General features: G+C 35.5%; 1 protein-coding gene across 3 annotated transcripts in view; it reads right to left on the bottom strand.

Annotated features, from left to right (window-relative positions):
• Nucleotides 1–4,960: 4,960 nt before the first annotated feature.
• The window catches only part of GAS2L3 (growth arrest specific 2 like 3), a 57,653-nt gene continuing 48,894 nt past the window's right edge, over nt 4,961–13,719 (bottom strand). For all 3 annotated transcript variants that reach the window (XM_023207676.2, XM_026454602.2, XM_023207754.2), the window contains 2 exons: nt 10,832–10,939; nt 4,961–9,663 (listed from right to left, as the gene is read on the bottom strand). In XM_023207676.2, coding sequence (XP_023063444.1) covers nt 8,335–9,663; nt 10,832–10,939 — 1,437 coding nt within the window. In that variant the 3' untranslated portion in view covers nt 4,961–8,334. The remainder of the gene's footprint in view (nt 9,664–10,831; nt 10,940–13,719) is intronic.

Below are 13,719 nucleotides of genomic sequence, written 5' to 3'. Positions count from 1 at the left end.
TCCAGAATGTCTTTGGGTCTCTTGGGCTAGAGGCCAGCCAGGAGGATGCAAAGGCCTGGAAGTTGTTCTGTGATTCATAGCAATGTATTTTACAGAACAAGTTTCCTCTGTCATCTGCTGGAGCGGCGGGACAAGACACAAATGTTGAATCATGGGGAGTACCTGCTCAAAGCTGTAGTCCTCTTACGTAATTGAAACGGCTGTAGGGAGACCAGCCCATCAGACAGGAAGCTGGTTTGAGATTTCATCTCTGTTATCATGGTTGATTTGTAGAGCTTAGTGGAGGGAGCAGGGTGGAATCAATCCCTAGTGGCACAGGAAATATTTTAGAGAGTTAGAAAAGCATTCTTGTATTAGAGATGTGAGTTTATTTTTAAACTAATGGCTTACCCAGAGAAAGCTCAGATTTCGTGTTTTCAGTCACTTGTTTAGGACTTGATTCTCACTATTATATTTTCTGAGTAACAACTCTTAGCAGCAAATGACTCTTGTTCTTGAGGCAGAGACACAAATATCAGTTTCTTTTTTCATTTTTAATCTTTACGGGCTCCCAATCTGAAGCAATATGGGAAAACACAAGCTGTTCTTATGGAGGTGTTTTATCCCATGAGTGAAACATATCACAAAGAAAAAAGTGAGTAGGCTACAGTCAAAAAGAACATCACATTAAAAAAAAAAAAAAAAAAAAGGCAACGCTGGAATGAAGATTGTAATCGGTTTAAAAGCAGTCATTAGGCTTATCGCGATATCCCTAGCACCTAACTTAGTGTCTGAGTAGACACTTGATATCGTCGTAGGTTCTCAGAGAGCTTGTTTGCTAAATGAGCAAATGAATGATGTCTTACTGCATTGTGGCCAAGTAGACTGCTTTAGAACCAATCATAAATACAGAAAATAAAAGGAATCTACTGTGCTAGACTCAGTACCTCGAGGACCTGTTGAAGGGGCTAGCACCTGGGATGACTCCCATCACGCCCTGGGATGACTACCTCGATTATTTTGACTTTATTCTGCTGCTCAGAGATTGGTTTTAAAGAAATAAAACTAACAGACTGAGTTACCTCCTCTGTTCCCTGTGAGGATTAACTTGGGTGGTGGCAGGACCCTTGCTAGTCTATGTCAGTGTTATGCTCTGAGTAGCCTCTCACGACCCTGAAAATAAATATTTTAAAATTAAAAAAACCTAGACAATAAATTAGGACATTTCCAACATCTTTCTTCTGTAAAAATACTACAATCTCTAGATGTTAATGCAACAAAAGAAATCCGTAACTTTAAGGCCTCTCATAACTGCCCTCTTTTCCTCCTCCCTCCCCTCCTCTCTAAAACAGGTTATGTCTGCTGGCTTCTTCAAACTCCACCATGCCATTTTAAACTCAGGAAAAATCCCTGCACTGTAGGTGGGTCAACAAAATCAAGCTAGAGGTTCTCTTTATACATATTGATGGCTTATTTCTTATCAGTAAAAGTATATTTCCTTCCTTCCTTCCACAAACATCTGGGCACTATGCTAAACACAGGGGGTGCAACTGTGAACAAGTGAGACAGTTCCCATTCTAGGTTTGGTGAGAGATTTAGATAAATAAATGGGAAATTACTGTTAGATGCAATGCAATGATGAAAAAAATGTAAGATTGGAGGCACCCAACCCAAGCTCGGAGGGTCTGGAGGCTTCTGAGTAAGTGATATTTAAGCTGAGACATGAAGGATAACTGTGCCAGGTGAAGAGTTGGGATGGGGGAAAATAATGGGTAAAGTCAAAGGAACAATGCCTGGCTCCTATCTGCTGGCATATCCCCTTAGGATTCCAAACTATTCTCACTTAACTTCCCCATTGAGCCTCATAGATTTCAAAGGCTGTAATTCTCGGCAGGGTTGATTTTTTTTCCCCCTTACCTGTAAGGAGTCCTGGGGCTTCATGCACTCACACTTCAAAAGATACTTTTTCTGACGCTTAGGGTAAACAGAAACTACTGCAAATTGCTGTTTGAAGACACTTGCCTTCATTTAATTTCGGTGCTTGGGATTAAAATAAAAATTTTAGGTCGGGCGCGGTGGCTCAAGCCTGTAATCCCAGCACTTTGGGAGGCCGAGACGGGCGGATCACGAGGTCAGGAGATCGAGACCATCCTGGCTAACACGGTGAAACCCCGTCTCTACTAAAAAATACAAAAAACTAGCCGGGCGAGGTGGTGGGCGCCTGTAGTCCCAGCTACTCAGGAGGCCGAGGCAGGAGAATGGCGTAAACCCTGGAGGCGGAGCTTGCAGTGAGCAGAGATCCCGCCACTCACTGCACTCCAACCTGGGCGACAGAGCAAGACTCCATCTCAAAAAAAAAAAAAAAAAAAAAAATTTAAATGTCACATTTCACTCCCCTTCCAATACACACCACAAGTGAACCTATTATTCAACCATTAGTTATTGGACTCTGGCATGTCTAGCATGGTACAATGAATTATTAAAGAGATCTACATAATACAACTTTGTATCACATCTTCAAGGCTATGTGAGAGAAATTATATATATATTTTTTCTTTTGGGAGAAGCATATGAAACCTGCTCAGAGGACAATCACTTACTTTTAAACGTTTTTTTTTTTTTTTTTAAAGGAGGTTCTAGGGTTACTTACAGTAACTTTGATCAATGTCTATTTCCATTGCACTGTCAGAAAATTTGTTTTAATTGCCAATACTGCATAAGCATTTTGTGCTAGATTTAACTTTTTTCTAGTTCATTTATCCACCAAATATTTACAGAGCACCTTTATTGTATTGTCCTGGGACTGAATGCAATATTTCATTGTTCCAAGAACAATGCTTTGTACACAGTGATTTATAAATATTAAACTAGAAAATATAAGAATATGCTAATCTCTAAATCTTCAAGTTTACAATATTTAATAAAGGGTAATTCAAAAACAAAGATTTTTCCAAGAAATAAAGAAAAAGTGAGAGGTGATAGATCAGATGTTTTTTAAATATGCTACATAAGTCCTATTTCTGGATATTAACATGGAGAACAACTCAACAACTTTGTGGAAAAGTATAAATAGCTTTAAAAAAAATCATCCTTTAAATAAAATCCAATTAATCTATCCCAGTAGGTATTTTTACATTGACTAACAACTTTCTTGAGCCTTAGTTTCCTCACCTGTAAAAAGGGAGTTCATTCATTTATTAACAAAGAGTTGCTGAATGCCTACCAAGTGCCAGGGACTAGTTTGGGCTTTGGGAGCACAGTGGTAAACAAAACAGATGTAATTCTTACCTTCCTGGTGCTTACATTCTAATGATAATACCCATCTCATGGAATTATTGGAAAGATTGCATGTTATGTAATTACAAGTATTTTGTGACTTGTAAAGTGCTATATAAATCCAAGATTCTTGAATATGACTGTCTTATTCCTCTATCTTCCAGAATAGAAATCAGTAGGTATTAATAAAAATGATGGTTTGAGTAGATTAACTAGTTTTAACACTGCCACATTTCACTACTAGAAGTCCTCAACAGTCATACACAACTCTAATTCATTCTATTTTATTTGTTCATTCCAATAATAATTTACCTAAAGTAATTTAAGAAAATCATACTAATGTATGATATGAAACACTAAAAGACTACCCACAAGAGGTTAACAGATAACCTTTATTGAGCCCATATACGATGTAACAAGTACTGTGCTATTCCTGGCTGAATGCAGAAGAAATATTACATAATAATGTTTTATCACTGCAGTCTCTCAAAGCAAACCACTTCATCACCATATGTACTACTTTTAAGATAAGTCATTGTCTACAATGTTTTTAATGATTTATTTTATGGCTATACCAATATTAATATTCTATAATTAATATCCTTATAACTAAATCTTTGCATGTACTATTTCCTCAAGTCTTACTGTGTTTTTCTACAAGAACAAAACAGTGTAAGAAAACAGCTTAAATTTAATAAAATGTGTGCCTTTATATTTTCAGACTTACTGGCACATTTTAAATATTTTCCCAGGCCAGGCACGGTGGCTCACGCCTGTAATCCTAGCACTTTGGGAGGCCGAGGTGGGTGGATTGCTTGAGCTCAGGAATTCGAGACCAGCCTGGGCAACATGGTGAAACCCCATCTCTACTAAAACACAAAAAATTAGCCAGGCTACGTGATGGCACACGTCTGTAACCCCAGCTACTGGGGAGGCTGAGACAGGAGAATCACTTGAACCTGGGAAGTGGAGGTTGCAGTGAGCCGAGATCGTGCCATCGCACTCCAGCCTGGGTGACAGAGCTAGACTCCGTCTCAATAAAATTAACTAACTAACTAACTAACTAACTAACTAAATAAATAAATAAATAACTTTCCCAATGTTACCCAAAATTTCATAAAATGAATTTTAGGTTATAAAATTTTACATTCACACAGGGTTAGGAAAATACAATTAAAATTTTGTCTAAGCTGTTTTTCTTTCCTTTTTTGGAAACATCACAGGAAATATATATGGAATTAACTGCTTTTTATAATTGCTCTGGTCATGAATATAGGAAAAAGATGAGTATGCAAGAATATATTCACTGTATCAAAGTGTGAAATTAAAACAGGATTACAGGAATTGAAAATTGGAAAGTCCCACTATCAGTCATCTTTGGTGAACACGATGCTTGCATGATCTATAGAATTCTACCTTGATAACCAACAAATTATCTCTATTATCTCAAAGATTATTAAACGTGAGTCTGGTCTTTCTGGAACAAACATCCAGCATATACAACAACTTGGGGAACAAATACTGTTGATTAATGACAAAGCCTTATAATCTCCTGGGTGCAGTGAAAGAAATTCCACAAATATAAAGAAAGCATTTTAAATAGTATTCTTCTCAAATTATGAATGCTTCCTATATGCAATTTCCAACATGAATTAAGTGATCAGAGTGTATTCAGAATACTCCAAAAAAGAAACTGAGACCTTGGTATATATGTTTAAATTTTAATATTCAAGAGAACAAACGTAAGTTAAAACAGTATACAAATACTGCTGGCATAAGAAAATAATATACACAAATTTGGATTCAAATGGGGTCATTAGGTGAACCTAACAGGTTGTTAGGATGTATTCTTACATCCTAACAACCTGTTGAAGCCTTTTAATAAAGTAACAGATTTTAAATCAGATAGATATAAAAAGACTGAAGAAAGAAAAGTAATTTTTCCTTAAATTCTCTTATCCATAAAGAATGGCAAACTCCATATGGACAGTAAAGTCAGAGGTTATCTAATTTATCAAGGCATTTTGAAGACATAAACGTTAAATACCTACTTTAAGCCCAAGCAAGGTAAAAATAAGCAGCATTTCATCGTGCTCCAAAGTTTAATTTTACGTATCAGTCATGTTAACAAATTATAGCAAATAAAAATAAAAACATTTTCCATTTTTTTGAAAGTACACACCATTACTTCTCCCAGGTACTTCAGTAATTTAAGCTTAATACTCATTTCATTAAACATTAAACACAGAAAAGAATTTATAATATCTTGCACTGTTATTAAGAAGAGATGGAAAGTTCTCCCAACTTCAACAATGTAAAACCTGTTTTTAAATTGTGAAAATGATTAGAAACACTAGCTCTCTAGGAGAATTTCAAAATATATATGAAGAAACTAATTGTCTTTCGGATATTGTTTATTCAAACAAAACTTTTCGACAGGTGTGATGGCTCATGCCTGTAATCGCAGCACTTTGGGAGGCCCAGGCAGGTGGATCACCTGCGGTCAGCAGTTCAAGATCAGCCTGGCCAACATGGTGAAACTCCACCTCTACTGAAAATACAAAAAAAATTACCTGGGCCTGGTGGTGGATGCCTGTAACCCCAACCACTCAGGAGGCTAAGGCAGGAGAATCGCTTGAACCCAGGAGGCAGAGGTTGCAGTGAGCTGAGATTGTGCCACTGTACTCCAGTCTGGGCAACAAGAACGAAACTCCATCTCAAAAAAGAAAAGAAAACAAAACAAAACCCACTTTTATTTTGGAAGGGTAAGCTATATATAAATAAAAATTCATTCAACATGAATGTAATTGGAGAAATTCCCTACTGTTGAAAAATAGTAATGTATAAACTGACTTCCAATTATTCAAATAAACCTTTTTTTTTTCTTTTTTCTTGAGATGGAGTCTCACTGTCGCCTAGGCTGGAGTGCAGTGGTGCAATCTCGGCTCACTGCAACCTCCGCCTCCTGGGTTCAAGCGATTCTCCTGCCTCAGCCTCCTGAGTAGCTGGGATTACAGGCATGTGCCACCATGCCCGGCTAATTTTGTATTTTTAGTAGAGAAGAGGCTTCACCATTTTGGTCAGGCTGGTTTTGAACTCCTGACTTCGTGATCCACCCACCTTGGCTTCCCAAAATGCTGGGATTGCCCAACCTCAAATAAACAATTCTTTGGTTAATTCTGGAATTTGTGTCAGATGCCTGTGGGATACTTTTATTCCTGATCACATTCAACACAAAACTTAGTGTTTCTATACTGTAAACAACATAAATTACATATTTAAAATCTACTAGGATTCATAGGTTGACTACAATTCCATTTACTTTTTGCTTTAAGTTCTAAAAGTTACTGATGAAGAAGTGTTATTTGGTTTTATAAGGGAATACTTGATAGAATTCTTCCTGTGTGAAAAGATGCATTAAATATTTCTGATCACTAAAAAGTAAAGCTTCTAGCACCTCTTGAACACTGACTTCACTTTCCAAAGATGTATCTATCATCTCTCTCAATGCCCAAGTCAACAGTCGAGCTAAACCAAGTATTTGGTGACTGTCTCTTTAAAGAAGAGAAGCATCAGTTCTTCCTTGCACTGATCTTTGCCTGCACACATCTTTGTTTTTTATCTGTAAATTAAGGCAAAAGATCACTTATCTTTATAGAACGTTTTCTTGCTTTGTAATCTGTAGAATATTAGTAGCCAGCTTAAAATGCTTATTCTATGATTGTACATTTGTGTAAACTATTATATTTTTCTTTAGAAAACACATTTTAGTTTAAAACGGAGAAACACAAACCTGAATACTGAATAACCTACAATTGACAATACTGTAAAGTTATTAAAAACACTCTTCAAACTTCTCAAAGTACATTAACAATTTTTAAATAGTCACCATCCCTTAAAAATAAATTATTTACAAGTATCACCTTAGGTCGATGGAGTTTCTGCAGTCATTACATGATCGGGACACGCCTCTGGAGGGCGTGCGCCTACAGTGCAGAAAACCTTGAACATATCTTGTCTACTTGCCATTGGAAAACTGAAGGCAGCATAACTTTATTAAAGAAAATTAACCTAATTGGAAGAAATTAATTAAAATTGGTATTATGCTATCTAGAGAAAAATAATTTCATGACAGAATTTTTACATAGCATAACTAAATTATTTCAGTATCATCTTAATTTTAAAGTTGTTAAAACATAATTCTGATGTTTCACATTATTGTAATGTAAAATGTCAAATCTACACTTACAGGAAATTACATTATAAAAATTATTTTTAATATGCTAAAAGCTACTGAACCAGTTTCCCCTGTCACATTGCACAACATGTGAAATATAAGGTGTCTAAGTTTTTATAGATAATATAAAAAATTGTTAACGTTTGTTTATACTTCAGTAAGTTAATTTGGTTTTTTTTTTAACCAAAAATATTGCTGACAAAATATTACCAATGTAAATATAAGCCACGTGAAACAATCAGTTCCTTCCAATTTGGAAAGCTTAAAAAAATAAATAATAAGAATTCTACCTAACACAGAGTAATGCCAAGCTAGTCAGCAGCAGTCATGACTTAGTATTGTTAGATCAGGCAATTCTGATCATCAGAATATTAAATGAGATGCCTTTTGTGGGACAAGTGCCAAACCGTTGCTTTTTTTTTTTTTAAACCAAAATGCAATGAACTAATAGAGCACCATCGTTGATATTAGCAGGTATATGAACTCCATATTTAATACATATTCAAAAATAGAGCAACTATTGTTAAAATTCTTGTAGTGTTAAGTAACTTTTACATTTCCTGCAACAGGCAGATGTTAACAAAGATGCTATAGACTGAAAATCATATACATGTCTCTTATTAATAAAAACCTTGCAGTGATTTTACAACTGTTTGCTTCAAAAGGGCTCCTTCTGAATTCAGATATGTGAATTCTGATGAACCCTTTTCTCATCCCAACCTCCATCCTCACTATCCTTAGTGTCTGCACCTATCTAGACAGACACAAACAGGAGAAACTTTTAAGATGTGAAGCTAACACATTCACTCTTCCTTTTCTCTTTTTTTATAATGACTATGTATTTATTTTCTAGGTTTCTTACTTCCAGTCATGACAAAATAATGGTCATCATCTTCCTTTTTCTTTGCAGTAGGTTTTTTATCTCCACTATCTGCATCCTTAACAGATAAGGGTGGTTTCCTGGTTGAAGCTGGGGTTTTGCCACTTTTGGGAGGCCCTTTAGTTGAATGCTGGCCCTTAGTGACAGTCTGTGCTGACTTTGGCACAGTTTGTGTTTTGGTAGAAGACTGGGGAAGGCTCACGATGGACAGTGGGGTTCGACCAGGAGACTTCGAGGAGCCGGGTTCTGTCTTCTGAAAAGTACTTTTATTCTGAGGCTGCTTTTTGGTAACTGAAACTATATTCTTATCTTTTGATTTCTGTGTAGCTTTTCCAGGAGAAACTGAGGACACAGAAACTGGCTGATTTAAATTCAAGGCCGATTTAAGTTTCTGTGCTGGGACTGGCCTTGCTTGTGGGGCACCATCGGATGGTTGAGACTGTGTTCCTAGACCCGTGGCTATGTTTTTGGAACTGGGTTTTGTCATTTTTGCAGAGGACTGGAAAGAAGGTTTAGGTCTTACAGGTGTATTTGCTTTAGGTAGCTTAGGACACTTTGAGGATGAATTTGAATTTGCAGCTAAGTGAAATACTGCATTATCTCTGGAAGGAATATGATTATGTTTCAAATACTTAGGTTGAGTTTTTCCAGAACACTTATTTGGCAAAAGTGTGGACTCAGGCAGATCTGTTGAATTCTGGGCTGGAATAACCTTGGCCTTAGGGGTATTGGGGGATGCAATACATTTTCTCGGTGACTCAGATATACAAGGTGCAGTTCTTGGTAAAGCTGGTGAAGAAGTATTTTTACCTACTGGATTTAATGAAGCAAGTGAAGATGATGCATTGTTTGAAGGAGCCTGCAGTTTCTTTGTTATGCCTCTTGAAGACTTGAGCTTGGGATGAGACGATGCTGCGGGAGAATTTGGCAATTTAGAACGGACTGACATAGGGCCCAGATTACCGCCTTTCAGTGAAGATGGTGGCACCAATGCACCTGGTGGACGTCCCTGTTTTTCTTTGCTTTTTGGAATACTAACTGGCATGCTGGGTTTTGAATTTTGTTTTTGAAACATGTTAACTGCTGACAAAGGATTCATTTGAGGAGGCTGAGGTGTTCTGGCAGGCGAATCAGGTACACTTTCATTAGAAACTCCTTTTTGAAATGCTAAAATTTTTTGTTCTAGTGTGGCAAACTGTAATATTCGACAGGGGTCATATTTAAGCAAAAATCCTTGAAGAGTATCCCAGCCTCCACCAACGCGAACCATGACATGTTTTCCATGAAGCATCTGCCCCCAAAGGAAAATAAAAAGTAAAGCTGTAATACTGTGAGATTTATAGTTACAATTCATTAGCAGTTACAATACGTGATGTCTGTGATCTATGAAATTCAGAGCATTTGCCAACAGCCTCACTACAAATTGACAGTTTCTTTCTTGTGTTATTAATATAATAAATTTAACTCACATCAAATTATGCAACTAATGATACAAAATCTTCCTATTTGTAAGAAAGGTATTTACATATAACTTGCATCCTAAAAATAAGATATCCTGGCTCTGCCAATATATCTCAAGTTGGGTTTTAGGGCCCTGTCCATTCAGCAGGCAAATCTGCACAACTGTATGAGATTACCCACAAATTTTAACTCTAGGTCCTATGCTCTGTGTACTACCACATCATACTGCCTTAAAACAGAAAGCTAATTAAAAGAAAATGCATGCAAATGTTTCTGTATGAGCTAGGTGGGGCTGAGAAGGTAATAATAATATGTGAAATAGAAGAAAATATGGATGGTGAAATGATATTTTTAAATACTTTTATATTATTTTCCTAAATTGGAAATAAGACAGCTTCTGTATGAGAAGTGGAAAGAATGATGAACAGGTGAAATTTCAATCTCCTCACCAGCAAAAGGAACAATTAATCAACTGTAGATGGGACAAAGGAAGGAAATGAAAATATGTATCAGCATACTGGTATAATACTGATTCTGTGTCAATGAGAAAAATAATTTTCTGTTTAATGTCCAAGGCTTTTATTACTATAAACTGTATTGTTTTTTTTTTTTTTTTTTTTTTTTTTTTTTTACTATGGATACTCAATCTTATTAGATGCTTTGTTTTTTCTTATGATGGAAAATTATTCCTTTTTCTAAGAAAATTTGAGAAATAAGTTCCTTGAGGTATACAAGGATTTTTCCCCTATTATATTCACTGTCTAAATAATTTTAGCTATCCTGAAGTTAGTTGTTTGCTGTGTGATGAGTGTTTACCTAAATTCATTATATACTCATGAAAGAAATTACTCCATTTTCCTTGTACAGTGAAATCCTTCCATTAATAGCATCTTTTCCAATGTTTTTAAAAGTAAAAGGGGAGCAAAAAGTTAGTAAAGCAATAAATCCAATTTCAAAACAGTATTTATATGTAAATAAAATGTAAATAATGGACTTACTCTTATAAAGAGTATTTTATCCCCTAGTCGGTACCGTCCTTCAGATAAATACTCAATAGAAAATCGATGAGAACAACTACAAGGAGGATCCTCAGCAATATGTTTAACCTAAGATGATGAATAAATAAAATTTAGTGCTTGTTACCAAACATTTTTTTTAAAGTGCAATATTATTTGATAGTCAAGGAAAACCAAACTTAAAGATAAAAATTCTAGGTTCAACGATTTAATCGCTTCTCCTGTGCTTGTTAACAAATATTGAGATTAGACGTTGCTAATCTAACATAAAAGCCACAATCTTTCCAGCACGACTTTGTGGTAAAGAAATTCTTGGGCCGGACTCGGTGGCTCAAGCCTGTAATCCCAGCACTTTGGGAGGCTGAGATGGGCGGATCACGAGGTCAGGAGATCGAGACCATCCTGGCTAACACGGCGAAACCCCGTCTCTACTAAAAAAATAAAAAAAACTAGCCGGGCGTGGTGGTAGGTGCCTGTAGTCCCAGCTACTTGGGAGGCTGAGGCAGGAGAATGGCATAAACCCAGGAGGCGGAGCTTGCAGTGAGCTGAGATCTGGCCACTGCACTCCAGCCTGGGTGACAGAGCGAGACTCCGTCTCAAAAAAAAAAAAAAAAAAGAAATTCTTATTTTTCCTAGTTTTACCAAAGAGGTTAAACTTGCCTGAGATCATACATCTAGTAAGTAGCGGAGCCAGGTTTCAGATCCAAACAGCCTAGCTGGTTGGTGTCTCTCTGTCTCTCTCTCTCTCTCTGTCTCTCTCTCTTTTTTTTTTTCTCTCTCTCTCCCTCCCTCCCTCCCACCCACCCTTAATCTTTGAACACATAACATAGTGAGGTAAATTAACACATTTTTTGAGTTTTGGGAAACATATGAGTTCGTTACTAAGCTTGAATTTGTTTTAAGCCCTGAGTTAATAATACATGTCAAATCAAAGACAGGCCAGTCAGATAAAGGCTAAGTAGGAATTTTCACTTGTTCCTTAACAGTGTACTAAACTAATATTGTGGGGGAAATATCTAGATTTGCTCAAATTTATTATTAAAATTGGCAGAAACATATTCACATCTCAAGACTAGGTAAAATTCTTAAAATTTTCAATTCAAGGTACATTTCTCAAAAAGTGCTCTGTTTCAATAGCCTGCTAAGGAAATAGGAGTTGGCATGGGGGAACTCTACTTCAGCCAGTCAAGAAGCTTACAGAATTTTTTATTATTATAAATATTTTTAAATAGTAGAACTGCAGTAAACATAAACACAAATTTAAGAATTATATATTCAAAACATGGAAATAGAAATATATTAGGTAAAGATATTTGTTGAAATATCTATGACTGAAAAAAGTCACACATCAGCCACTGTGGAAAATATTCGGCTTTTCCTAAAATTATGTTTTTGAAAAAGGAAGGTCATGAATGTTTTTCTCAATTACTGCCACACACAATCTATCAAAACGAATTCATATAAGTAAACTTAGGCATGATATTAAAGAGAGTCTCTTTAGATAGGCCTAATTTAGCTGAGCACCAATAGAAATTTATATGATTGTCTTAAATATCTACCTAAATCAAATGAACACTTGTGGATTCACTAGGGCCTGATAAGAAAAGTCCAGAATTTATTTTCCTGTATCATGTATTTAACAAAATAATGTGCTTATAAACAAATAGAACTGATAAGTCACCCAATCAAGTTTATCTTGTTCACATGCACACGTGCACATGTGCATCTACGTTCATACAAACATATACACATCATGCGCATAAAATGGTGAAAAATAAACTGAACTCTGGGAAAGGGCTTACAGTTATTAGAACCATGTTGATACATTAGTTAACCAAAGTAATCTGAAAGGAGATAATATCTTTTAGTCACCACTTTCTGTCTGTAAAAATTTCCTAAGTATACAGAATTGCAGTTGTATATTTTGTAACAGGACCCTAAATCATGAATCAGATAATAATTGTTCCTTATTTTCAACAAAGATATCTGTAGATCACATATTTACAGATAGACATTGAATGTATTCATATAGCACATATATATTTAGAGAAATGTTTCTTTTTAGTTTTCATAACAAGAATGTAGATGTAAGAAGGCATATCTTTTCCTTGTTTAAGATACCTGAAGTTCACTTATATTAAGCAGTACAAATCAGCACTAACCCACAATCAGAACAAGGCATGAGCCTAAAAGAAATAACAGCTGTAGGTAAGAAATGATTTCTTCTGATTTTATTACATAATTTACATTATAATACTGAAGGAAATAGCTAAGGAAATAAAAATAATCTACAAAGGTACTATATTACTATTATTTTCATTCTCATTTCTGTACAGTTTGTCTGTATATACATATTTTACACAAAATAAATTTTTCTTGTTGCTACATATTCTTCATAATGATCACAATGATTATCCTGTTAAGATTAGGAATCCTAATTTGCCAAACCATTGCTCTATTTGAGGGTATTTACATTGCTTTCAATTTTTCACCATTCTAAGTCCTAATGCAATAAACACTTTAATTTATGCTACTTTTTCCCTCTTCAACTACAATAAAAATGAAAAAGTAGTATTTTTGTAGCTCTTAATATTTGTCCATTTCTTTTTCAAAAGTTTACGTCATTTTCCATTGCCAATAGTAAACCCTAAATACAGTTTACTAGAATTTAAAAGCACCAGGCTTCATAATTTTAAAAAATCTTGCTAATGGGGCAAATTGTATTTCATAGCTGTTATAATCTGATTTCCTTGATTATCCGCAAGTTTCGACACTGCACTATCTTTCTGTGTGAACACAGACCTTGCCCACTTATTTACTGCAATGATTTTCTTATCAAACTGTGTAAGGTCTTTATATAATAGGGAAAT

The sequence above is a fragment of the Piliocolobus tephrosceles genome, chromosome 10 (genome assembly GCF_002776525.5).
Source record: "Piliocolobus tephrosceles isolate RC106 chromosome 10, ASM277652v3, whole genome shotgun sequence".
NCBI classification, from domain to species: domain Eukaryota; kingdom Metazoa; phylum Chordata; class Mammalia; order Primates; family Cercopithecidae; genus Piliocolobus; species Piliocolobus tephrosceles.
Note: the sequence above shows the minus strand (reverse complement) of the source record. Positions and strands in the feature narration are given on the sequence as shown.